Raw genomic sequence first — 27,712 nt, 5'->3', positions numbered from 1 at the left:
TGGACACGGACAGCCTAACTACCTATGCTCTGGTAAACCTCAATGTTAGATTACTGCAATGCATTATACGTAGGGCTGCCTCTGAAGACGGTTTGGAAACTTCAGCTAGTGCAGAATACCGAAGCCAGGTTGCTCACTGGATCAATATAATAATAATAATATTTTATTTATATCCCGCCCTCCCCAGCTGAAGCCAGGCTCAGAGAGGCTAACAACAGTAAAAATAACACAGTTTACATAAAATCACAATCAATTAATTGAAATACATTCTAAAATCAATTCATTCTAAAATCAATTCAGAGTCAAATTAATGGCAACCATTGGGCTAGAGTTCTATGAGGATTACCAAAGGAGGGGGTCAGACTGTGCCTTGGCCAAAGGCCTGGTGGAACAGCTCTGTCTTGCAGGCCCTGCGGAAAGATGTCAAGTCCTGCAGGGCCCTAGTCTCTTGTGACAGAGCGTTCCACCAAATCGGAGCCACAACCGAAAAAGCCCTGGCTCTGGTTGAGGCCAGCCTAACCTCCAAGATGTCTTTGTTTGAAGACCGTAAGGTCCTCCGTGGGACATACCAGGAGAGGTGGTCTTTTAGGTACGAGATGGTTACAGGGGTCAGCAAACTTTTTCAGCAGGGGGCTGGCCCACTGGCCCTCAGACCTTGTGGGGGGCCGGAATATATTTTGAAAAAAAGTAATGAATGAATTCCTATGCCCCACAAATAACCCAGAGATGCATTTTAAATAAAAGGACACATTCTACTCAGGTAAAAATACGCTGATTCCTGGACCGTCCGTGGGCTGGATTTAGAAGGTGATTGGGCCGGATCTGGCCCCTAGTTTGCCTACCCATGGTTTACAGTGAGTTTACCTTGTTGCAATCACGTTTTCAAGGCGCGGTGGTTGCACTGGCTATCTTTCTCCACCAGAGGGTGCTTGCACAACATGGGAGAACAGTAGCAATTTTAGCGGAGGATCCTTCTTGAGCAAAAAAAGAAAAAGATTCTTCATCAGGGGTCACTGCTACCATCTGCTCCCTTTCCATTTAATCCCCAACTGCAACATAAACGCAACTCTTAGGTACTTTCCTGGCTAGATCACTTCCAGGCAGAGATGCTTCTGAACGCTGTGTGATTTGTGATTCAGCTAACGGTGTTCGCAAGGAACAATAAACCCCGCCAAACCCAGCCAGTTGCATCTCATTTCACTGTTAATTTGTATACTGCCTTTCTATATTACTATACACAAGGTGATTTAGAAGCTGAAGAAGCGACAAAATAGACAGCGAAGATCACACGCCTAATAACAATCTGATCCAATGCAAAAAGCCGCAATAACTTTAAAAGGTGCAACTTATATCAAATAAAGCAATATTCAATGATCCATTAGAATAAAATAGTAAACATCACAGTCAAGAGCAGGTTAAAACCCAACAGGTGCAGCTGATTCACCGCCAGCAATTTGCCCCACTCAGGTGGTGCTTTGCTAAGCTTTGCCAGAGAGCCAGATGGTGTATGATATCCAAATGAAGAGGAGAGGAACCCGGGGATAACTCAGCCCAGTGTGGGTCACAAGCCTGTTTCTAGACAGAACAGACCTAGGCTCGCTGTTTCTCTTGCTTACAGAAAGCGCAATCACTTATGCACAGAATAAGTCTGGATTTCATTCAAAAGTAAATAAATAGTTATTTTTTAAAAGGAGCAGTAGATCCTGGGTCCTTGAACTGCACTGCCATAGAACAGGGGGCAGCAAAATTTTTCAGCAGGGGGGCGGTCCACTGTCCCTCAGACCTTGTGGGGGGCCAGACTATATTTGGGGGGGGGGATAAAAATGAATGGATTCCTCTGCCCCACAAATAACCCAGAGATGCATTTTACATAAAAGCACACATTCTACTCATGTGTCATACAACGCGGGTGGCGCTGTATGTGTGGGTCATGTGGGTTAAACCACAGAGCCTAGGACTTGCCGATCAGAAGGTTGGCGGTTCGAATCCCCGCGACGGGGTGAGCTCCCATTGCTCGGTCCCTGCTCCTGCCAACCTAGCAGTTCGAAAGCACGTCAAAGTGCAAGTAGATAAATAGGTACCGCTCCGGCGGGAAGGTAAACGGCGTTTCCGTGCGCTGCTCTGGTTTGCCAGAAGCAGCTTAGTCATGCTGGCCACATGACCTGGAAGCTGTACGCCGGCTCCCTTGGCCAGTGAAGCAAGATGAGCGCCGCAACCCTAGAGTCGGTCACGACTGGACCTAATGATCAGGGGTCCCTTTACCTTTACCCATGTAAAAACACACTGATTCCCGGACCGCTCGCGGGCCAGATTTAGAAGGCGATTGGGTCAGATCCGGCCCCCGGGACTTAGTTTGCCTACCCATGCCATAGAAACAAAACAAAGGGTCCACATGGGTCCCTTCTGACTTCTCAATTCATTTTTTGCAGTGTGATATCCAGGAGTCGAATGGCTGGGTGTAGGGCAGGGGGAGAATCTGAGATGTAAGTTAAGAAGAAGAAAAAGGAAAAGAAAGGTTTGAGATGTGTGTCTCTTTATCTGCCAATATAAGAGCATGCAGGCTTACAGGTTATGCAGAATCGTTCGTCAGTCAGACAAAAGAGGCAAGCTTCAGAGGAGGGTGGCCAGGAGGATAACTGGTCTGGAAACCAAACCTAAGGAAGAATGGTCAGCAAAAACATATTTAAAACACACATCAACTTTCTAAATGTCTTGCATAAACAAAAATGTGTTTAGCAGGTGTCTGAAAAGGTACAGTGAAGTCAAAAGACTGATTTCTTTCCATTTTGCCTGATATACACATTTTCAAAGGATCCCCACCCGCAATATAATGCATTTTGGATGTTATTTTCGCATATGTGCATTTTTCCAACACGCTTCATCCCATTTTCGTTCATAAGGCTTAGCTGGGTGACTGCATTGCAAAATCCAGAGCAGTGCAAATTTTGTTTTGGTTCTGGTTTACATTTTGCTTCTGCAAGTGTGGATTGAGTAAGTTCACCTCTCAATGTAAACTGAATTGAATTCCTTGGCCATCCCTACCCACAATGAGACCCTATCTTTGCAAACTTGTGCACCACATTCACGCTTTTTAGGGGTATGCATATCAAAACTTAATGAGGGGAGAGGTGCCCAGAGCAACTGAAAGGGAATTTATCCCGGTGCTTTTCAGCGCTAGCAGAGAAAGCTATGCAACATTGCCCTCTAGCGATATTATGTTTGTTAATGCAAACTGCCTTCCATATTCCAGATCAAAGCGGTGCAAGAGGCACAAAACATTAGCTGCTGGAGATGTAACAGGGTCAGGGTGGATAAAAATTGATGATTTTTTTATTTAAAAAAATCAAAATAATCAGATTTTTTAAAAAAGGTTTTTTTTAAAAAAAAAAGTTTAACCACATCAGTTAACAAACATTGATACATCTGCTATAATGTTATTGTTTTAGTTAAATAAATTATTTTAATTGTTATTAAGGAAATGATCATTTTTCTCCTTCCAAAAAAGTACAGCAGAAAAGTTGTCCAAATATAAGCAGTTAACTTATTAAACCTCACAATAATTTCATAATTATCTGTCAATGTATTTCTAATAGTATAACCAAATCAGTAATTTTTGATATAACTGTAAAAACTACTCTGAAAATTTGTTATTCCAAAAATGAAACCTTCATCTGGTTGTAAATATTAAGATTATACCAGCAAGAATGAGTCTTTCTGTAAAAAAAATAATGATTTAAATCAAGTCTTGCTGGCTAGTGATTTAAATCAAGTCTTATTGACTAGTGATTTAAATTGATTTGATTTAAATCAAATCCACCCTGAACAGGGTCAATACTTTTTTAAAACATATGTTCTTACCAATGTATTCGCAAATTTGTAGCATAGGGTAACAGAAACAATTAATGTAACTGTATGGAAATATCTTAAATTTGCAGAGGAAAATACCCTTTTGAATTATATCCCCAATACATGGAACCTAACAAGGGGACAATAAGAATGAACTCCCTTACTACTGCAAAAAGACAGGTATTTATTTTTTAAATTTGCATTTCTGATACATTTCAACACAAGAAACGCCCCCGAAAGTAATAGGAAATAGGAAAAATAAAATTACATGTTAGATATTCTATTACATTTTTAAAAACAATACGGTAACTGACGGACTTCCACTTCCTTTCGCGTCTTCTTAGTTTCCCCAATCTTTCTCTGCTCATCCCATTAATTTTAGTTCTAACTTACGCTGCTGAAAATATTACCATCCTGCTAGGCTAATTGCCTGCTTATAATTTTTGTTCATATAATCAATAAATAATACTCAGTCTTCCTTATATCTTTTATCATTTTGGTTTCTTTCCTTTTTTATATAACATTTTATTAATTTTCCAAAAATAACAAACTTATACAATAACAATATATACTCATGTCCAAATATTTAAAAACCCTTCCTTGGTTACATTGTATTTCTTCACATCCTCTGTAGCCTGAAAAGTCATTGTTTTTACTTATTATCTTATTCATAATCACAACATTACAAGTACTTCAAAATCCTTCCAATGTTTTGACCTGTGTACAATGCTTTTGTATATATGCAATAAAGTCCTTCCATTCTTCTTTAAATCCGTTGTTGTCTATTCTTCTTAGTTTTAACGTCAATTTAGCTATTTCAGCATATTCCATTAATTTGATTTGCCAATCTTCTTTCGCTGGAACACATGCTTCTTTCCAGTACTTAGCTAATAATATTCATGCTGCTGTCGTTGCATATTTAAATAAAACCTTTTTTTACTCCTGGGATCATCATTTTGGTTTCTTATTCTGGTGGCCATACCTGCTAACTCCACATATTCTAGCAGTTTGAGACGCCTCTTTTCTTTCGTTATCTGTTTTCCATTTTTTTGCACCAACACCAGCATGGCAGACAGGTATTAAAGAACTGGAAAAATATAAATGGGGTTCCCTCCAACCAATGGATAGAAGATAAGTACAAACTCACAACATCTGAACAAGGCACATATAAAATGTAGACAGCTCTTGCTGTCAGAAAGTTCTTCCTGATGTTTAGTTGGAATTTCCATTCTTGTAACTTGAAGCCATGGGTTCGAGTCCTACTCTCCAAAGCAGGAGAAAACAATCTTCCATGTGATCTTGGGCTATCTTCTTCTTTGGCAATCCCTGGTAGCTGAGTAAGATCGTCTTCCATAAACATGGTTTTAACGATGAGTCCGTAAGTGACTGTGGAGGCCAATTCTGGATCCACACGTCCTTCCACAGTGGGGACTTTGGTTTCCGGGCGGAAGTTGATCACAGTGTGGATTTGCCTTTCTCTTAGCAAGTTTCTCCCTTGCATCCTGAGTTCGAGTGTCTTCAAACCCCATGACACCTTTGGTAAAGGCTGTTCTCCAGTTGGAGCACTCGCAAGCCGGTGTTTCCCAGTTGTTAGTGTTTATACTACATTTTAATTTTTTTCAATTTTCAATTTTTTTAATTGATTTTCACATTTATCACGTAAGATAAGAAATAAACAAGGAAAAAAGAAAAAACAAAAACATTACAATACATAAAAATAAAGAAAAACACATTAAAAAAAGAAAAAAAGATTTTAACTTCCCAATCCTAATTTCATTACACTGATAACTGACTTCCTCGAATCCCCTCTAACTGAATTTCATTCTATCACCTGTGCTGTCTGGAGTATGTCCTGAATAGTTATTCTAAGAAATGCAAACCCTAGCTGTTTTCCACCCGAGTGCTACACGTGTATATGCAACATGATGTAATGTGCGCAAGGCTAATAAACATGCAAGGCTGCTGGGGGAGAGAGCTCACTCCTTGCTTAAACCTTCACCCATGACTCTTCGTCATTTTTCCTCCGCACCTGGTGGGCTGGTTCCCCGACACACCTGTTTAGCAGTTCTCCAAATTCACAGTTCTAATAATATTAACTTCTTTCATTTACTAACTTCTTCACCTTTATTAATACTCAAATCCTTAATATTTATTGACAACATAATCTTATTTTACCCCTCAGCCTAATTTTACTTCCAGGAAATTTCTCTTTATATACTACATTTTTAAAGATTTGCCTTGAGAGAGTCTTTAAACCCCTTTGGTTGACCACCAGCATGACGCTTTCCATTTTGAGGTTCAGAATAGAGTAGTTGCTTTGGAAGACGATCATCAGGCATCTGCACAACATGACCAGTCCAACAAAGTTGTTGATGAAGAATCATTGCTTCGACACTTTGCTTCTTCCAGTACACTGGCATTAGTTCACCTGTCTTCCCAAGTGATATGTAATTTTTTTCGGCCACCTAACTCAATATCGTCTGCTTTGGCCGCCAGCAGCAATTCATAGCTCTCAGGCAGAGGAAACTTATGGGTTTCCCTTGAGGGCATTTGGCCACTGGGTGAAAAAGATGCTGGATCTAACAGACTCTTCTTTTGAAGTCCTATGGTGAAACTTGCCTGCCCCTTTTCATCCCAGCCAGGTGAAAGACAGGAGAGGAGTGTATCTTAGGTGAAAGATGGAGATGGCTTTGCTTGCTTGCTTGTTTATTACATTTTTACACCGCCCTTAGGGGCAGGTAGGGCTTGTCCACTGGGAAGGTAGCCCATCTAGGAGAAGGAAAACTCTGGTCCTAAACCTCTGCTGCCTTCTGGCTATATGCATTTGTGAGAAAGGCTTCGGGAGTAAACCCCAAGGAAAAACCCATACCTGCTGCCTTGCAGGACATCTTTGGGAGAAGAAAGGCCACAGGAGTAAACCATACACTCAGCCAATTGGGTTGCCAATAAATATTGCTGCAGACATTTCTGAGATCATGATCTTTCCAATGAGCGGTTTGTTAATTGTCTTACTTTAAAAGTTGCCAGGATCCTATGCCCTTTTAAAATGTGATTTTTTTTTCACATGGGAGGTTGTTGTTTTTATTTTATGTACCGTATTTTTCGCTCCACAAGACACACTTTTTTCTTCCTAAAAAGTAAGGGGAAATGTCTGTGCGTCTTATGGAGCGAATGTGTGGTCCCTGGAGCCAAATTGCCCAGGGGCAAAAAGCATATCATGCTTTTTTTTTTTTTTTTTTTTTGAAAGAGGGAAGTGGGTGGCAAGCGATCAGGCAGGGAGATAAGGGACGCTAGCAAAAAAGGAGGTTGCCTGGGAGGGGGGAGGTAAAAACAGCAAACTTGCAAGGCAAGGAGACAGGAAGACAAAATCAATGAGGAGAGAAATTAGAAGAAAAGGAGGAGCAAAAAACTGCTTCAGCTAAGGAAAAGACACAAAATTGATGTTGAAGTATCGATCACAGACATCCACCCTGCAGCCGGTTCTGACATCACCGCAAGCTTTGTGACTTCAGGCCGAGAGAACACGGCCTTTGCTACCTGAAGCAAATGACCCAAGTTCCTTTCCGGGGACATTTTCTCGTGAAACCTGGCCAGGTGGTCCTGCTTGATCTCCATGGCACACCAGCCACTTTGCACATGGCAGGAGAGACGGCGGGATTCATGGAGGCAACTGTCCATTGAGTAGCAAACAGGTGGCCTCAAAGAATGGGAGGGTCTGGGGATCCAAGGGGATGGAGAGGAAAGGCTTCTGCAACCTGGTGCTGCCCAGGTGTCCCGCACTACAACTCCCACCAGCCCCTACCAGGGGTTGAGGGGAGTTGCCAGAGGTGGGCCACCATCTGACCTTTAGGACCCCTGGACCCCTGACCATTAGGTCCAGTCGTGGCCGATTCTGGGGTTGCGGCACTCATCTCGCTCTATTGGCCGGGGGAGCCGGCGTGCAGCTTCCGGGTCATGTGGCCAGCATGACTAAGCCGCTTCTGGTGAACCAGAGCAGCGCACGGAAACGCCGTTTACCTTCCTGCCGGAGCGGCACCTATTTATCTACTTGCACTTTGTGCTTTTGAACTGCTAGGTTGGCAGGAGCAGGGACCAAGAAACAGGAGCTCACCCCGTTGCGGGGATTCAAACCGCTGACCTTCTGATTGGCAAGTCCTAGGCTCTGTGGTTTAACCCACAGCGCCACCCGCATCCCCTTTATATGTTTACGGACCAGGAAAAAACCATGTTTTCATATGTACACTGTAAGCTGCTCAGAGTGGCTGCGGAAACCACTCTGGGGGGAAGCAGGTGGGCAGGGTATTAATAAAACAACAGCAACAACAATCTCTATAACCAGGCTATGGGCTGACTAACATTCTATGGCCTGTGTTTGGGGGGGGGGGTTATACCGTAGGTTTGATTCTGTCTTATTATGTATTTTGTGTTTTCATTTTGCATTTTTACATTGTGATGGAGGACAGTACAGTGGTACCTCAGGTTAAGTACTTAATCCGTTCCAGAGATCCGTTCTTAACCTGAATCGGTTCTTAACCTGAAGCACCACTTTAGCCAATGGGGCCTCTTACTGTCGCCACGCCGCCGGAGCACGATTTCTGTTCTCATCCTGAGGCAAAGTTCTTAACCTGAAGCACTATTTCTGGGTTAGCGGAGTCTGTAACCTGAAGCGTATGTAACCTGAAGCGTATGTAACCCGAGGTACCGCTGTATACAAATGTATTTAATAATTATAATTGTTCTTACTATATGCCACCTTGGCTTCCATGGAGATAAAGGGTGATTTAATTAACAGATGGTGATGATCCATCATCTTAATTTGAGGGGGGTGTAATGAAGAGCTTTAGTCAAAGTAGTCACCCGAGAAATATAGTTCACGAAAACCACACACGTGTACGCCCATACTCACATGCATCTGTACACGTGTCTTCCCCCCTTGTCGTGAGAAACGTGTACAGGATCGCTTTCCCCTTGTCTGCCTACCGCTAGCCCCGCCCCCAGCCCTCAAGCTCGTTCCCGCCTAGCCCTCAGCCAAAGCACGATCTGCGCCTGCGCAGCTCTCCCACCGTCGCGAGGGCCTATCCGTGAAGGGACAGCTTTTTAAAAGAGAAATAGATATATATCGGCCTCTCTTTCTCTCGCTGACCATAGAGTCTCCGCGACTTGTTAGGACCATAGAGATAAGAAAAGGAGGACGGGGACCGTTAGCACAAAGCCAGCGCGCGAGCGGAAGCGTCGCCCCGCAGGGTGGGAGGGGCCGCGACGGCGCGCGCAGAAGCCGCGCCCCGCCCTCTCGGCGAGGCCCCGCCCCTCCTTACGCCGTTTCTCCTTCCCTTTTCCCTCGCAGCCCTTTCCTGAGGGGGGCCCGGCCGTAAAGCGAGGCGCCGGCGCGAAGTGTCGCGCTCTTCCTTCGTCCGCCCTCGCGCGAGAGCAGCGGCGGCGGCGGCGGCGGCGGCCTGGCCTGACGGGAAACCTGCCCTCGCTTTACGGCCGCTGGATGAGGAGGAGCGGAGGAGGGGAGCGCGAGGCGCCGCGGCTGCTGCTGCTGCTGCTGAGGGGATTTTGGGGTGAGGCGGAGACGGGGCGGCGGGGAAGGGGCGGCCGGGGGGGGGCGCATGTGGGCGAGGGGAGCGTCTTGGGCGGGGGTCGCCTCTCTTTCTCACGCTTCTCCCCCTTCCCCTTGCCGGTCTCTTCCCGCCTCAGGACATGGCCGAGGTTCCGCCCGGGCCTAGCAGCCTCCTCGCTTCGCCGCCGGGAGACGCCGCCTCGCTCCTCCTGCCCTTTCCGGGAGCCGCCGAGGAAGAGGAGGAGGAGGAGGAAGAAGAGGAGGAAGGCGGAGGAAGAAGGCCTCGCGAGGAAGAAGAGGAGGAGGAGGAGGCCGGGGATGAAGGCGCCCGGGACCGCCGCCGGCCTTGCCCGCCGCACCGGCGCAACCACCAGCTCAACGGGCTCATCTCCGGGCCGGACCTGCGGCACTTGCGCGGCCCCCTCAAGGGCAAGGTCCTGAGCGGCGGCGGCGGCGGCGGCGGCGGAGAGAAGCAGCGCCCGCCGGGCAGCAAGAGAGGCGGCAGCGGCGGCAGGAGCAGCCCCGGCTCCGCTGGCAAGACAATGGGACACGGGCAGCAGCAGCAGGAAGAGGGTCCGGAGCTGCCCCCCCAGCAGCAGCCTCCCTCCTCGCTCAGCAACCACCACCACCACCCCCACCGGGTCCCCCGCTCCCAAGCAAGGACTGCGCAGCCCCCGGAGCAGCAGAAGCGCCGCCACGACGCTGCTTCTGCCCCCTCCGAAGGGGACAGGAATGGGCTGGCTGGAGCGGGAGGGGTGGAGGAGGAGGAGGAGGAAGAGGAAGGAGGAGGAGGCCACCAGGAGGAGGAGGAGTCCCTGCTGCTCCTGTCCAGGTCCTTGGCCTCCAACTGCAGCTTGCAGAAATGCTCCCCGGGGCCCCCCACCACGGACTCTTCCTGGGGCCCCCAGCAGGTGGAGGAGGAGGAGGAAGGGGACCTGACGATACGATACGTCCGCTATGAGTCCGAGCTGCAGATGCCCGATATCATGAGACTGATCACCAAAGATCTGTCTGAACCCTACTCCATTTACACATATAGGTATTTTATCCACAACTGGCCTCAGCTTTGCTTTTTGGTAAGTTGGGGGAGGGGGCGAAGAAGGAGGCATGGTGAAGGAAGTTTGCATTGAGGGGTGTAGAGGAAGGGTGGCCAGTGCAGGGTTGGGGAGGCGGTGGTCGAAGGGGAAGCTAGCCCACATTTGGTCACTTTGTGGTTGAAATAAATGATACCGGCTTGGTGACCTCTGTGGCTCAGCTGATTTGGCATAGGAATGTGTAAGTCTTTGGTTTATGGAGATTTCTCTGTAACTTCAAATTTGGGGTGTGCGTGTACAAGTAAGACCCTCAACCTTCTGTGTGCATTAGTTGTCATTGACATTACTTTCCCATTTGATTTCTTTTTAGCATTCCCTCTCTCAACTTCAGCCCAGTAAAAATGAGAAATAGCCATATTAATGGTATCAATTGACAGCTGGCAGCTTTCATATCTGTAGAGAAGTTTTTAGAAACATTTTAGCCTGGATATTGTCTAGTCCCATCTTCCTTCAGACTAGCATTGATTTAAGCCCACATTACTTCTGAAAAGCAATTCAACACCTTTTAAAAGCCTCTAAAATGGATATTCTGTGTCATTACATAGTAATACATTTCCACTTGGAACTGTGGAACTGTGCTGTGCTGAAAATCTCTTTTGCATTGTATTCAGTTCTTATTCTGCCTAATGAAATTGGAACACAGCTGTCATCTGTCGTACATTGAAAATTGTGTTTCTCCTTAGTCTCTACCAAATGATGCTATTTTTATTATTCATTTGGCTGCCTCACCTTCTTTTTGATATTATTCTGTGATGGTAGAGTACTGAGGCCTGTAGAGATTTCAGAATGCTGAAAGAAGTGATCACAGAGCTAGAAACTTGATGGTTTCTCCTTTTTTCTGTGGCGTGCCAATTTTAAATAGAAAGTTGACTTTTTCGTATCATCAAAAGTCTCATAAAAATGCATGTCTGAAGTATACATTTTAGTTACTGAAACAGCAGCTGGTCCACCCATATAGATTAGGGACTGTGTGTGGAAGCTTTGGGGAATTTTCTATTGAAGGGTAACTGTTGCTTGTGATATGTTAGAGAGCACCTAATCAAGTGCTCCTAATGCATTATATATGTTAAAGAACTTGTCAATGCTAAAGGGAAATATTAGTGTCCCACCATATAGCGAAATAACAATCAGACTGGACTGCAGACTTATATGGTCAGAGCTCAGGCTTGTCAGCCCCTCTTATGTTTATTTTTATGGATGCACATGCAGAAGTAGTAAATAATTTCAGGGTCAAAGCTGTGCTGTTACCGGACGATGAGAGTAGAGGTAAACGACATTCAAGGGAAAGGCAAATATTATGTCTCTAAAGACAATTATAAGTGGACATAAAATAGACTTTGTGAACTGTTTCTGGTTTTTAGATATTGTTTGTACAGGTATTTTGTTGAGCCTTTTAATATAATCCTTGGAATTTATTTCATGAGGAGTGTAATAAGATATCTCCTTATTTTTTACAAGGAAATGCCACCTATAGAATTTTATATCCGTTGATTTTAAAACGTTTATGAACTGCTAGTTGGACAGCTTTTTAAGGGCTTGTGATGTGGAGAAGAGAACACTCATGGGCAAGCATCACTTGGCTAGGTAGAGAACAAAATTGGTTTGTGGGAAAAATCTTAAGGGGTGGTTCTTCATACTGGCAGCATCAGTCCAAATGCTCATCACACTTCTTGTTAGGTCTGTGAATCACACAGGCATTGTGTATCGCTGCAGCAGATTGGTTATGTGACCTCAGAAGCCACTGCCTGGGCCAGTAACAAAACTGAACACCATGTGTATAATGCTGCTGACATGCTGCATTTGGTAAAGGGACTGAGGGTGTTCGCAAGCACCTGCTTTTAAGAAAAGTGATTAAGCATTTCAACTTCAGTCAGCCAATACCTTTGTTCTACACAGCTTCTGGCACTTGTGAGGCTGGTTTCTAAACACTCATTTGCAGGGTTGATGTTCCAGAAAGCTGAACAAGAGCACCCAACAAAACTGAATTTTGGAAGGCCTTCTAGCAAGTAAACATTGCATTTATGGGTTTCAGCGGTTTATCAGTGCTAATAGATCTGTGGACGTTCTAATTATCAAATACGAAATGTTCTTCCTGAAGCTTTATGGCTTCTCTTCTCTGAACATATTAAAACTAATAATGCTGCAAGATGCTTAGTCCTCCCGGATTGATTAGCCTCTAACAAAATTAATCTGTTTGTAGTCTGTGCTTGATACTTTCAACATCCCTGAAGTCAGGTTTGATTTTTATTTTTTTTTTAAGCGGTAGTGTTGGAGTGAAGCACTAAGCTTCCTATAGTAATGGGACTTTCCTTGCTTAAAGTTGTAATGCTGGTGATACGCCATAGTCTCTCCCTGCTTGTGTGTTTAGAAGTCTGGTGAGCTTGGACCCTTGTGAATGTTGAACATGAATGGTAACAGAACATAAAACGAGAAATTTAAAGGTGACCTCATAAGGACCAAATTTTTACTAGGCCAAGTTTCTAAATGGTGCTACTTGATGGTAAACTTCTGGTTTGGTTGCAGTTTGTGTTTTATAGATTATTTCCAGTGGCCTAGTCTAAACCTAGCATTCAGTAATGCTTGCTCCCTTCTATCTGTCATAGAAACATACATAGGAAACTGCTGTATACTGAATCGGGCTGTTGGTCCGTCTAAATCAGTATTGTCTATACTGACCAGTAGTGGCTCTAGGGTTTCAGACTGGGGTTTCTCCCACCCTGCCTGGAGATGTCATGAATTGAAGCTGTGACTTTCTAGATCCCCTATCACTGAGCTGCAGCCCTGTCCTCTCAAAGATTCTCTCTTCTTTCCATGATTTGCTTGATTCAGATGCAAACAATGATAAATGCTAACTAGCGCTACCTCAAAACCAACCATGGAAGAAAGGAAGTATATGCACACATTTGAGAGTAGGAAAGGCAGAAAGAGAATGGAAACCTGTCACATGTTGCTGATCTCTAAACTATGGTTTGTAGATTGAACTAGTGTGGTGACTGAATGAGGCCCGTGAATAAAAGCTGGAGAAGTAAATTCTAAGCAGCTTTGGTTAAATTCTGAGCTCCAAGTGAAACGCCGTTCATTTAGCTGTGTTGCTGGAACTAGAGACAGAAAGTTATTGTTTCCAGATAATAAAGTGACAACAGGAATTCAGGTATTGCTCATTGGCTTCAAAGATGAAAGACGTTAGCTTACAGCTGCTTATCTCTAGAATTTTTTGTCTTCTCTATTGCAAGGCCATCAGTAAGAAGTGATTTGCGGCTGAAGTTTAAGGCAGGGCTCTTTGTGCCCACTTCTTAAAATACTACCAAAGTTTTCTGCAGGTCTTGTTATCTTCATGTCTGTGACCCTAGCTTCACTTCGAAGTGGATTCTAACTTGCATACTTTCTTCATGCTTCTAACAATAAGTGGCTGGGTGCCCTTTTAAGACATTAGGAACTAAGTGAGACCTGCTTTTATTCATGACTTGAGTGAAATCTTAAGAGAAAGCTGCTTGAAATGTCATCTTCTGTATGTCATAACATAGCCTGGGTGCTTCTGCTGCTGCTGCACAATGAAATCTACTCTTGCCTGCCTACCTACCAAATCTAAGACTCCATGTAACCTCTAAGGACAGAATGTAAGAGAACAGCTGTGCCAGCGTGACGGCACAAAATGCTTATGTTGTATGCCAGCGTAAGCATTTCTAAGTTCAAGCAGCTGGCTCTGTTCATCCTGCTATGCAAACGCTGTTCCCTGGCAAGAGGCGAGTAAGCCTATTGTATACTGTGTGTGTGTGTGTGTGTGTGTGTGTGCGCGTGCCCTTGAACTCACTACATGAATGCACACTTGTTCCAAGAGGTTTGTTAGGAAGAAAAACCGTGCCCCCATTGATCACAATGGGAGAGTTAAGTACCTGCTTAAATCCCTCCTGTTGAACTTGATCAGAATTCAGGGTGCTTAACTGTAATTGGTTTGTGCTGCTAGCCTATAATGATGCCTGATTCCAAGTGGTTTGGCCTGTAATGCATTATTACCCTTGGTGCCTCTTTAACAAAAGAAGATATAGCATGAGCAGTCACGTAATACATTCGAGCTTCTTTGCGCAAAAATTGGTGTTCTCTTAGCATATTCAGTGACACTTCTCAGGATCTGGCAAGAGGCGAGTAAGCCTATTGTATACTGTGCAAGGTTTCAGCCTAAGGCAAGAATTTAGCATAGGTTGGGGATTTCCCCCTCCCCTGTGTTTGAGAACTTGAGAAGGTAGTTGAACTCCTCTGCAACTCACTGTTGTTGCTTAATTTTTTATATCTTAAAAAACTTATGGGGCCCCTCTATGCCAGATTTTATGAAGAAAACATTTTGATGTGATGGATTGAATTTTAAATCCAGTAACTTTTGCTTCTGAGTCAGAGTGCTTGGGTTGGTCTCTGCATTGTCCTGCTGCACAGGTTTTGTGGGTAGAGACTTGGATCTGAGAGGAGAGAGGTGCAGATTTAGCAAGGAATCTCCCCTTAAAGTATTCCTTGGTGGTAAATTTTACACATTCAGTATATTTTATCACATAGGTTTATGAATCTTTTCAAATGAATTGATTTTGCAGCTTCTTTTCCTCACTCAATATTTTATGTGTGCAGGTGTGTCATAAGTGGATTAGGAAATGTACAGTTAACTTCCATGAGTGCTTAAGTTATCAGTAATTAGTATTTTGTTGAAAGGATAAGAATGCTGAAACAAATTTAGTTATGGCAAGTGATCTACGTATATATCGAAAACCTTTGTGTATATTTGTGTGAAAGAGGTGGTTTGGGGAGTGTAGATTTTTCTTTCCCTTCTTCACAGTCCTTCTTTGCAGTCCTCAAACCAGTTATTCCAGAATAGCTTCTGGAGTTCTCTGACTGCAGCTTTGTTTGTGACTTCCAGTTTAGTTCATGGTTAGAGGACAGTGGCTGTATATCATTAGAACAGCTTGCTAACTTAAATAATGCTTAGATTGTGTATTCCCTTCTCAGGATTTCAAAATTATTTTCCTCAGGCGAGTAATAGGGGGTCCATTCTTACCCCGAAACATTCGCACCAGAGGCGCTGTTTCTGCGCATGCTCGTGGGGCGAAAGCCTGCTTGTGCACATGCTCATGCAGTGGAAACCTTTCCATTACTTATGGGTTTGCCACGTGCATAACCTGAAGGATACGTGTCCAGAGGTGTTTGCAACTAGAGGTACCACTGTACTGGTATCGATGCATTCTTTGAATTGCATGAGGCCTTCCTTTACATAATCTTTTAGGAGTTCTGTGTAGAATAGGAACTAGGCTGAAATCAGTAGTGTGCATCCTAAATGACAAGCAGAAACAAGCTTGCACAAGGGGACTTTCCTGTCTCTTCTGCATCCACCCAAAAGCCCCTGAGGAGAGGCCAGGCAGGAGGGTGTTCCTAAAAGGCATGGGGGGGGCATGCTTTTGAGCAGAGATGCCTTCTGCAGATGAAGCTCGCAGACAGTCCCTCTGCCCAGTTGGGGGCAACTCCCCCAGCAGCTCTCCTTGCCCTGCCTTCCACAGTGGAGAGGGTCCTCCACCCCTCAGAGAGAGAGAGACTTCTCAGGATGGTGGGGCTTTGAGGGAACAGGAAAGTGAGCTTTCTTAAATTTGTGCTACTTAGAATCCAAGCCAGTCAATGTAATAATTTGAGAAATCGTCCTCAAAATTTGCCATACTACAAAATGTGTAGTGTACGCTTTAGTTACTGGGAGATGCATCTGCCTTTATTTGTAAAGCAAATAACTTCCAGAAAGCAATCTTGCTGTAAATGTACCTATAGAATGGTGAGTTTTCTGGCACTGCATATTGCCCTCTTAATCTACAAAAATGTTCTTGGGTTGTTGTTTTTTTCAAGGCAATGGTAGGAGACGAGTGTGTAGGTGCCATCGTCTGCAAGTTGGATATGCACAAAAAGATGTTTCGCAGAGGTTATATAGCCATGTTAGCAGTGGATTCCAAATACAGAAGAAAAGGCATAGGTAAGAATAGCATTTGTGTCCTTTTTTAAATAAATAAAAATATATCTAAAAGTTGCTGATAAGTTGCTGCTTTGGGATGAAATCTTGATTACACCCTTCTTGTGTTACAAGTTATTTTTGAACGTTATTGTTTTTAGGTGAGAAAACTTGCAGTTCTCCAGCCCATCTCTACAGTCTTTGAAGTCCATAATAGACTCCTGATAATAATCTGTTTTTCTTGTTCATTAACAATTCCATATGACTGTAGTTTGTTTTTAAATAATCATAACGTACACAAAAGATGGAGAAACTGGGCATGACCGGAAAACATAAGATGCACCAGACATGCACCAGTCTGGGTCTCAGTCTGAGTTCTCAGATACCCAGTTTAGAGTTCCATCATGGGGAGAAAAGAGAGTTGATTTTTTTTATTTAGAGTAGCTGCACCGTTGTGTTGTGGAATACTTACAGCTGTGTGGTGCATCCCATGTTCATAAAAATAATATGGAAGCCATGTTATGAAAATCATGTCTTAAGGACATACACTTAATCATGCAAATCACCGAAAGCCCTCCAGTATATGTGTGTCTGTGTTGAGGGAACAGCAAACAAAAATTAAATAAAAAGCTGAAACCGGGCCTCTGTGAGTTCACCAGCTTGCCCACCACCAGGTGATAACTTCACCTTCTCAGCAAGTTTCCTGTGTTTGTTAAATTGAGCCATCATGAATTCATTGAAGTGTGTCATGGCTGCATTTTGAAGGAAATTGCCAGTGTTGGGCACTACGGGGCCTCGTGGCTGCTACACGATAAAACCCCTAATCTATCTACCTACATTTGCTGTGAACAGATGGCATCCCTCAGGTGGCCAGATGTAGCCTGACAACTACCAGTTGCCAGCCGTTTTATGTATGCCTTAAATGAACCAAAAGCCAGGGGAGAACCCCTTCCCCCCCCCCTAATGCAAATGTAGGTGCCATGAATGAATGGTAAATTGGATATGAAGCAGAAACTACTCTCCCACTCCCATCTTAGAAGGAATTTGTCGGGCGTTCCTCCCCAAATACACTTCGGCTTTAGGCTTGGTTACAGAAATTGGCGGTTTCCAATTTAATCCCAGCCACCTTGTTCAGACCAGGGTTCCACAAGGAGATGGGACTAGCTCCCACACTTGTCCTCTGCCTTGGCCCTCTGAGCTCTGAAGGCTTGCTTTGCAGGGAACTGAGAGAGGAAAGCTTGCCTTGGCAGTTGGGAGTAAGTGAATTCACGGGCCATTGCTTCAGATCGCCGGTACAGCACACTGTTGACTGGCAGGGATCTAAAGAGTCCCTTGTGCAGACACACCAGGGTGCTTTGGTTTTCTCTGTCCACAGCAGCAACTTATTGGACACAGCTTGGTTCCCTGCTTATTCACTGACATAGAAATTCATTTATTATCTTTCCCCCAGTGTTCATTCTAGTTGTATCCTATTGAAGATTGGCATGCCTCTTTTATGTGCAGTGCATGCTCTTCGAGGTGGTTGCCTTGCCTTGTAAGACATCTTCAGATGGTAGACTTCCTCGGTTAAAACACGTCTAGACGGAAATCTGAACTTCACTAACGGAACAAATACAAAACTTGGGGGAGGGGAGGGTCCAAAGCATGACACTTCGTGAGAAGCAAAACTCTGACAACGCAGGCAATTGAAGGTTGTTGTTTTTTAATGCCAAGGCATTAAAGACACTGGCTGTCTTTAATGCACAACCCATAATGCCTCACACTTTTAGCACAACCCATAATGCCTCACACTTTTAGCCCCCTACCCTGTACCCCAGAATCTTTCCTGGCCATACAGTTCATTATACCATTGCAGGCTAGGTGGCCCTGGCTGTTGTAACACCTTCGTTATTTTAAATCTGATTTATTGTTTGGTGATTGTTTTCCTGAAAGCTGCTTTGTGCTTCTGCTTCAGTAAAAACAAAATAAAAAAGACCTCAATAAGGCCAGTTCTTCAGTTTGAATTAGGAGACAGGAAATGCCCAGCCCAATTTGATGCACAGGGCTAAGAGGCCTTTTTATTTTGAATTAGAGAAGGTATTTTATCTTGGTTGTACAGAATAGCCATAGTAATCATTAATTATGTACATTTGCTTTTATGCCATATCCTGAACTCTAGGAGCTAATTGGTGCTGAAATAATTTGTGCCAGTGGTTTAAATTTGTTACTTTTAATCTCTATTCCAGGTACAAACTTGGTTAAGAAAGCTATTTATGCCATGGTAGAAGGAGATTGCGATGAGGTGAGTCTTTTCTTCATTTGAAGGAAGTATGTTTTCATTCCTCGCTTCGCTAGAAGGCCATCATTTCAAATGCCATTTGCTATGTAAGCAACTCTTCTGTTAGAGCAGAATATAGAACACATTCAGAAAGATACATTATTCTGAGAGCTTTCTGTGACTCCAGGAAATGAGTTGGTATCTGTTTGACTGTTTTAGACAGGGCAGTGATGTCTATAAAGATTGTTTTTACAAACATCCAAAAACAGTTGGAGAAATTAACAGTTGTCCGGAGTAAGGGCACCTTAAAATGGCTTTCTGGCTTGTGTACTAAAAGTTTAAGATGTTGTAGACTATGCAAAACTGTGACAGTTTTTACTCTTAAAAAAACCACCACATGACTAATAAGGCTTTATTACATGAAAACACATCTTGGGTATCAGCAGCTTCAGTATTCTCTGGGGCTAATGCGTTCTCTTCACAATAGTCTGGGCCCAGAAGTGGTTTTCCACCCAAACATCCCCCTTAGCAGCCACCAGACTTTATTATAAAGTTGGTGCCACCTAGCAAGAAGAACCGATGAAGGGCATCGCTTGTGCATAGCTGATGTGTTGCATTTAAAAACCTGGCAGTGAAATTTACCATGTAAAAGCATGAAATCTCTCTCGCACACATCATCTGAAAGCAATTTCCCCCCCATCCTTTTGTTTATGAGCAAAGCTTTGGGAATTTTTTGTGGCACACTTTGATTACAATAATGTTGGGCCTTTGCTGGAGGAACTACATGTGACCCAGAGGGAGACACCCACCCTTAAAAGCGCAATACAGGATACCTTTCCATTTGTTGATCAGTGGGCTATCCTTTTGCTGACCTGTTTTGCTAATCTTCCTGGTTTGGTGCTCTGCCCTGCAGCCTTCCCTGACTCCTCCCCTTGATCTGCTTGAACTCTCTTAAAAGTGATTTGTCTTTTACTGCCCAAATTTAGTCCACTGAACTAGGACCAAACCAGGTCGATGGGCAAAAAATCTGAAATTATGGCTTGGTTCAGACACCGTACCAAATCTATGGTTTATGCTAACCACTGCTCAGAGCATTCAAATGTCCCACCTATGGTTTAGAGTTTCTTTCCCATTTCCTCCCTCTTTGCTCAGCACTCCTGTCTCAAGATTTAGTGGCTTCCAGGCATACAGCAGCAGCTGTAACTTATTCAGCTTTGGCATCACACCAAGCCATAACTAATACAAACTATAGTTTGCAAACTCACATCGCATCACAGGCCACAGTTTCTAATTCCAACTCGCTGCCAAATTGCAAACCATGGCTTATCAAATGGGACATTGAGCCAAACATCCTCAATTGTCTTAAAACAGTTACTGCTTTTTAGGAGCTCTGAGTAGGAACCTAATAAAATCAACCGATGAGAATGTTGAAATCTTGACTTGGAAGCAGCTTGTTTTTGAAAGGGCAAACTGGTAGAAAGGCTTTCATGAACAACCACAAAAGAGAACCTTGAAGTACTTAGAATACCAATAAACAGGAATTTCAGCATTAACTCACACCTGCTGAACCAACAGAGTAAACAATGGAATGAATGCTGCTGGTTATGCTGACTACTTGCAATGATAATTTATTGCCCTGGCTTGAAAACAAAGGTGTTGCATATGACAGCTAAAGATTCATTTGCTTCATAAATGCACAAAATTCATTTTTGAAAAAAACACCGTGGAAGTTAATAAATATCTCCCCTTACCTGTAAAAGGCCAGGAAAATAATGATAGCTATCAAAGACTGAGGTGTTTATTTCATTTTAACATAACAGTACAAATAAGCCCACTCAGGCAGAAAAATAGCAAAATTTCATTGTGGAAATGACCATTGCTTGAGCCAAAAAAGGAAAAGAAATACAGAGGCAATTCTAATTAAAATGAAAACCAATGAGATACATCTTCAGCAGGGGTCAGCAAACTTTTTCAGCAGGAGGCCGTTCCACTGTCCCTCAGACCATGTGGGGGGCCAGACTATATTTTTTGGGGGGGAAGGGAAATGAACAAATTCCTAAGCCCCACAAATAACCCATAGATGCATTTTAAATAAAAGGACACATTCTGCTCATGTAAAACCACTCTGATTCCCGGACCGTCCGTGAGCTGGATTGAGAAGGCGATTGGGCCGGATTGAGAAGGCGATTGGGCCGGATTCGGCCCCCGGGCCTTAGTTTGCCTACCCATGATCTTCAGCTTTAAAATGATAGCCTTGCTACGTGTTACTGAGGGGGTCAATTTTGTCCTAGTTGTTGCCCCATTTCTCTTTTCTTCTCTGAAGCCAAACCCCCTGCAATGCAGAAATCTCAACTAAATCACATATTATATATGGCCATCCAACCTCTGCTTAAAAATCTCCAAGGAAGGAGAGTCCACCACATCTCGTGGAAATCTGTTCCACTATTGAACAGCACTTACTGCCAGAAAGTTCTTCCTGATGTTTAGTCGGAATCTCCTCTTGAATCCATGGGTTCAGTTCCTGCCATCCAGAACAAGAGAAAACAAGTTTTTTCCCTCTTCCATGTGACAGCCTTTTACATATTTGAAGATGGCTATCCTGTCTCCTCTTACCCAAGCTAAACACACCCAGCTCCCTCCGCCGTTCCTCATAAGGCTTGGTTTCCAGACCTTTGTTCATCTTAGTTGCTGTCTTCTGCACACATCCCAGCTTGGCAACATCCTTATTAATTAGTCTGCAGCATCCTTTCCCAAACCTGGAACCCTAGATATATTTTAAACTGCATTTCTCTGCAGCTCTTTTGAATTGAACTATTCCTTGAAGAGCTTGAAGTTCCCGAACAATTGGATTATTCGGATTTATAAATTCCAGTTTGCATTTATAGTAGATTTTCTCTCTCCTGATACAGTAAATTAGAAGGCTGAAACGGGAGCATTCAGTATGAATCCCCTTTGTTTCAGGTCTATTGACCGTAATAAACGGATTATGATGATGCGTCCTCTTACCTTGCCATATATTTAATTCTGATGCGTTTGGATCTGAGCCATTCATGTGTGTACATTTCTCGCTACTCAGCAGCTTTAGTCTGAACTAAACAATGTGTGCTGAAAAGTGTTGTATTTTGATGTTGCAAGTAATAAAAGTTCTCTGCGGTGATGGATCTATTACTATTTCATGCATGCATACAGTCACTTTACGTAGCAGTTACTGAATAATTCCCCCCCAAAACATATATATATATATACACATATACATACACACACCGTATTTTTTGCTCTATAAGACTCACTTTTTCCCTCCTAAAAAATAAGGGGAAATGTGTGTGCGTCTTATGGAGCGAATGCAGGCTGCGCAGCTATCCCAGAAGCCACAACAGCAAGAGGGTTGCTGCTTTCACTGCGCAGCGATCCCTCTTGCTGTTCTGGCTTCTGAGATTCAGAATATTTTTTTTCTTGTTTTCCTCCTCCAAAAACTAGGTGCATCTTGTGGTCTGGTGCGTCTTATAGAGCGAAAAAGACGGTATATTCAGTTTCAACATTTAACACATACATTCAAAACACAATTTCGTCTTTTCTCATTTTGGTTGGCTTGCCACTCCTTTTTCCACAGAGGAGTTGTTCTCCCCTTCTGCACCCTATCTTCTCACTACCAAATCGTAACCATAATATAATAATCTAATGCAGTTACAGAGTAATTAATACACATTTGTGGGCAATGCACTGTTGGACTATCACAGTGGTGTGGCAGAGCCCAGGCTTCTGTGGCCTTTTGAATGTCTGAGCACAGCCAGTGTCTTAAAATAGCACTGGTGGAAGTGAATGCTGCCTGTGTAGTTAGAAAAGCAAATACTTCTAGAGATAATGTTAGCGGAGTTTGTTTGGTTTATGGCTCATTCCATCCTTAGAGTTCAGGGTGGACATAGTGTTGTTAATCACAAAATCTGTTGCAACTTGAAACTTCAGCTCCCTCACTCCTGGCCACCCCAACTCAACGTATATAAATTGGCTTTATGGATATTTTGGGAGGCAACTGTGATCTGTGGTTTTCCGCTCATGACGGTGTTGATGGATGTGAAGCAGCTTCATTTGTGGATATGCTTAACACTGCAATAGGTAGTGATGGCTGGATACATTTGGTGGAAGAGGAGGCATTGAATTAGGGTATTGGGGAAATAGGAAACTTCCTAAGTGGGGCAGTGAAGCAGTAGGGCTGTGGACTACCCATGTGGCAGCGGATAGCAAGAAGGGGCAGAGGTGCATGCAAGAAGCAGTATGCTCTTGTTGATCCTGATTATCATCATTATGTGCATGCTTCATAGGCAAGAGTCTGCAAATGCAGCTGTCAGAGGAAACCATAAAACTTTAATCAGCCAAACCACCTGCCCCTGTACAAAGTGGCCTAGAGGACCGTCTCTGAATTGCACTAGGCTTCAGAGTCTCCAGAAAAGAGTAAAACGACTCCCAGCTTCAGACTGCCTCTGAAGATCGGTCTCCACTTCGGAGCCTCCCAGGATGCTGAAGGGTTTCAGGGAGGGACAGGAGGTAACCAGGAATAACAGCGTCTCCACCCCCATAGTTCTGCCCGGACGCTGAGGTCCAGCGCCAAGGGCCTTCTGGCAGTTCCCTCACTGTGAGGAGCAAAGCTACAGGAAACCAGGCAGAGGGCCTTCTCGGTGGTGGCGCCCGCCCTGTGGAACGCCCTCCCATCAGATGTCAAAGAAATAAACAACTACCTGATATTTAGAAAACATCTGAAGGCAGCCCTGTTTAGGGAAGTTTTTAATGTGTGACATTTTGATGTATCTTTGTTGGAAGCCACCCAGAGTGGCTGGGGAGACCCAGCCAGATGAGCAGGGTACAAATAAATTATTATTATTATTATTATTATTATTATTATTATTATTATTACAGCTGCCTCTAAGACCTGGTAAAGGTGAGCAGTAGTATAGAACTGGGATGGCCACTTGACTGTTGGCAGGCTAAATCAGGGCTCTAGTGTCTCTTAACAAACTTCAATCAAGATGTGGTGTAACTTTAGCTTTCTGTTCCTCTTATAAGAAAAAACATGTCTCAAGTGTATTGTACTTTTTAAAGTAATGATATGACAAATGTCATACATAAAACAAATGTTTGTACTACACAGAGAGAGACTTACCTACTTACAAACACAGTGTGTGCACAGAAAGTTAAAGCGTATTGCTGCCTTCTGTACTTTCACTGTGAGGGCTACAGCCAATTTCCCTTCTTGAGAGGATCTTTCAGAGGCATATTCAATCATCGTTTTCCGTTACCCTCTATGGTCTTGGGCAGCCCCTCATCTAGGTAACGCCAGCTTAACTATATAATGTCTGACCATCTGAGAGATGGTTAGATTGTTCTGGCACCAGGCTGCCATTAGGAGAACATAGAATATGTCCTTCTGCATTTTAGAGAACCGGTTGTATGGATTCACGTACACACATAAGTTATTTGTTGCATATCTTGGCTCTATGAAACGCCTTGGTCCTCCTTTGTAAATGCATTTATTGTTTTTTCCAAAAAAAAAAAACCAAACCTGCATGTTGGACAGGCGATTTAAACATGCACATTTGAATCAGCAAATTGATTCCTTGGCCAGTTCTGGGGGTTTCTATAGTGATATTCTACGGGACTACAGATGATATGAAGCTGAAATACAAGAATCTGACTGCTGTTAAATATATATATATATATATATCAATCTGATGAACCTCGGAGTTTCGGAAAAATGCATTATCGCTTGAAAATTTTGTCATCTTCTTTTGCAGGTTGTCTTGGAGACCGAGATCACAAACAAGTCCGCGTTGAAACTTTATGAAAACCTTGGCTTTGTTCGAGACAAGAGGCTGTTCAGATACTATTTAAATGGAGTTGATGCACTGCGTCTTAAACTGTGGCTGCGTTGATAGGAGGCCATCCTTGCGCCCAGGACTCCTCTCCCCAACCAGCTGGGCAGCGGCGTCCTTTGCATGCAATGCAATTTGTGTGAAATTGCTTTGCAGGTGGACATAATAACTTCCATGCAGCTCTTCTCTGTGAGTGTCTCATCGAACGTCGCACCTAAATCGTTGCACTGTGTGGCATGGCACGTCTTGTTCTGAATTTGCAACAGGTTGTTTCAGACTTCAGATCCTCTTGGTAACCAGGAAGATGTGCCAGTAGGTAGCCAAGATCCCTGTTCATTTGCAAGTCTACTGACTCCTGATATATAAGATGGTGAACATTTTATCCAAGAACCTGTGTAATGTGGAACACAACTCTCTTTTTTTTCCCGGTTCCAGAGAGAGAGAAAGAGATAAGCCAATGTAGATTGTAAAAAGAAAATAAAAAAAAAATACTATAAGTATACTAACATTTCATACAAAACTCACCATAGGTTTTTTTTTTCTCTGGGGAAAATAAAAACTGCTTCAACTTTAGGTTTTATTTTTCAATATTGAACTTTTCATTCTTAAATATTGGTACCTCAGTGATTAGTGGATGAAAAAATGTATTGTAGGGTGGGGTGTGTGTTACATCGAGTAACGGTGACAATAAAATTGCGTCTGCCAGTGCCTGTATAGATAGTATATTTGTCTCCACCGCTGACTTTTGAGTGCATGCTTTTCTTTTCTTGATCCCCCCCCCTTTTTTTTTTGGTCTTTGCAAGAACAGATTTTATTTAAATTCTGGATTTGATAATAAATTATTTCATTTATGATTTGGAAACTTCTCCCAGGTGAGGGCTTAAAAAGCCCGTCTCTTACAGCAAGAAGTGTAAGCTATTTTTTTTGAGTGGCTGCTAAAAGGGAGTCTGATGCACTTTTTCCTTTAAAGAGAGTGAGGGATCTTTTTTTATATATATAAAAACAAAACCACAAAGCAGTAAATTAATGTAGATTGGATCAATTTTTGTTTAATCAAAATTATCACTAGAATAGCGAAAGAGGCATTATTTTAAAGCAGTTGGAAGAACGTAATTTTGATTTGGATTCACATTGCTTTGCTTCCGTGTTCTTAAAAATGTTTCAGTTCTCAGTTCTTGGTCTTGGAAATAAATTTCAAGTTGCACCATACCCATCTTTAAGCTGCATTCGCTTTCTCTCCTTTTTTCTTTTTTCTTTTAACGAAAGCCAAAACTCTTCCAGTTTTAATTTTCTTCAGATTAATTTGGCAGAGAGGTGTTCTAAGGTTTGATACAAACCCCGACCCCCTTTTCAGAATGGGCTACATCGGCTTGTTAAAACCAGTATCCTTTTTCAGCAGCGGCACAGTGTGTACTTCTGTCTGTCAGTGCAATATGTAAAGCAAATCATTTCTTTTTGGCAGTTCGGCAATGACAGCGTTGGTATATATATTATATACAATATATATATATATATAAGGAAAACATTAAAATAACCCTAGATGACTCATGGAAAAATAAACCGTTTCCTTATATCGGAAGGAAAATCTTCAGAATTCAACTTTGCCTTACTATGTTGTTTGTTAAGGATTCAACCTGTCTTAAACAACAACAACAGCAGCAGCAGCAATGGTTTGAGTTAACTGTACATTTGAGAGTACCTGATTTCCAGTCACCCTTTGGAGAAGGACAACCCATTCTGGACAGCTTAGTAAGTTTAAAGGAAGGCCATCCCTATTTTGCACAGACTGAGCATCTTCCCCACTATGTATAAGTTGTGAATTGTATTTGGGAAAAATAAAGGATTTTAATTTAAAACTGGCACTTCTCTCTGGACACAATTTGTGTGGCTCACCTCTCCTTCCACCGTGGCCCCCCAATCTGAATCAGGCCTTATCTCTTTATCAATTTGAGTGAGTGCTCTGCTAGCAGGACTCACTTACCATGTTTGCACCAGCAGATAATGTCCTGTTGAGCATCCACCAGGCATCTATTTCCTACCAGGGTCTAGCTATTGAACAATCATGCATGTCCATCTTTGCCGCTAATAAAGCCAAGAGTTTGGGCCATGGTAAATGCTACGAAGACATAATAATGGAAGCATCTTTTTGTTACTGCTTCCCACCCCAGTATATAATTTTGTTTGACACTACAGAAAGTAAGCCAGGAGGATTGGAGGTCTGCGTCTAGCCACCGTAAGAGTAACTGACGTGAGTTTTCTAGTATAAAATCATGAGATTTTCTTCAAAGTGTTGGTAACCCTCTTATTTAATTATTGAGGCTTTCGGTGACAAATTAGAAATAATTCTTTTTAAAAACAAAGGATAAATCTTCCTGGACTATATAACTTTTCAACTGTAGGTGTACATTGCATGTTTGAATACACTGGGGGTTTTTTGGGGGGGACCCACTGCAATATAAAAATCAGCATGTCATGAAACATTTTAACTTCAATTACTTCTTAATATGCTAGCTCTCTACATACAGAAAGTTTATCATTTTTGTGCTTGCATATTTAACTGTTCCCCCATGGTAACCTCTCATCTAAAATCCAAAGTGCCATAATCCTGAACGATCTGTCCCTGTGCATTTTAGGAATATTTAATCTGTAGATTGTATTTTTTCTTCCCAGCTGGCTGAAGTCCTCCAGAACTCCACTACTGAGTCCACTTCAAATACAATCTTGAGCATGCTGTGTACATCTTTCCTGTTTTGGAAGAATGCTCTTTGTATTAGTAACTGTAGCAAAACAGTACTGGGACCATATTTGAGGTACTCATCTATTCCCAATTTCAGAAGGCAAAAGGCGTGTTCTGAAGGGCTGTTGCAGCAGCAAGATGAGATTTTTTTATATTAAAAAAAAACAGTTTCAACTAACCAATCAGTTTCTAATGTTTTCTCCAAAAGAGATTTGTCTTCAAGTACGAAAACATTCTTTGCAGTCCTGACAATTGCATTGCATCAAATCACTGTGAGGGGGAAAAACTTGATTCAGATAATGTTAATTAGTTGAAAACTTCAAGCAGATATCAAAACAAAAAATACAGCTGATTTTGCCTTGGTTTTTTCCTGTTGCTGGATG

At 42.9% G+C, this 27,712-nt stretch overlaps 1 protein-coding gene and 1 long non-coding RNA gene across 4 annotated transcripts; one reads left to right on the top strand and one right to left on the bottom strand.

Moving 5' to 3' along the window:
- LOC308470463 lies at positions 1-9,064 on the bottom strand. Of its 2 annotated transcripts, none has more exons than XR_013982432.1 (3): positions 8,753-9,064; positions 2,567-2,654; positions 1-974 (listed from the first exon to the last, which is right to left on the bottom strand). It is a non-coding gene; the product is annotated as an uncharacterized lncRNA (long non-coding RNA). The 2 variants fall into 2 exon arrangements; XR_013982433.1 differs by having other exon boundaries at positions 1-971.
- Positions 7,331-26,451, top strand: NAA30 (N-alpha-acetyltransferase 30, NatC catalytic subunit). 2 transcript variants are annotated; one of them, XM_080990924.1, is made up of 5 exons: positions 7,331-7,538; positions 9,547-10,485; positions 16,372-16,495; positions 18,697-18,752; positions 24,515-26,451. In XM_080990924.1, the coding sequence occupies exons 2-5, from the start codon at positions 9,550-9,552 to the stop codon at positions 24,650-24,652; spliced, it is 1,254 nt and encodes a 417-aa protein (XP_080847050.1). In that variant the 5' UTR covers positions 7,331-7,538; positions 9,547-9,549; the 3' UTR covers positions 24,653-26,451. The 2 variants fall into 2 exon arrangements, with proteins under 2 accessions (XP_080847050.1, XP_080847049.1); XM_080990923.1 differs by lacking the exon at positions 7,331-7,538 and adding an exon at positions 9,218-9,410.
- The last annotated feature ends 1,261 nt before the right edge of the window (positions 26,452-27,712 follow it).

The sequence above is a fragment of the Podarcis pityusensis genome, assembly GCF_964106645.2.
Source record: "Podarcis pityusensis genome assembly, chromosome: 1".
In the NCBI taxonomy this organism is placed as follows: domain Eukaryota; kingdom Metazoa; phylum Chordata; class Lepidosauria; order Squamata; family Lacertidae; genus Podarcis; species Podarcis pityusensis.
Note: the sequence above shows the minus strand (reverse complement) of the source record. Positions and strands in the feature narration are given on the sequence as shown.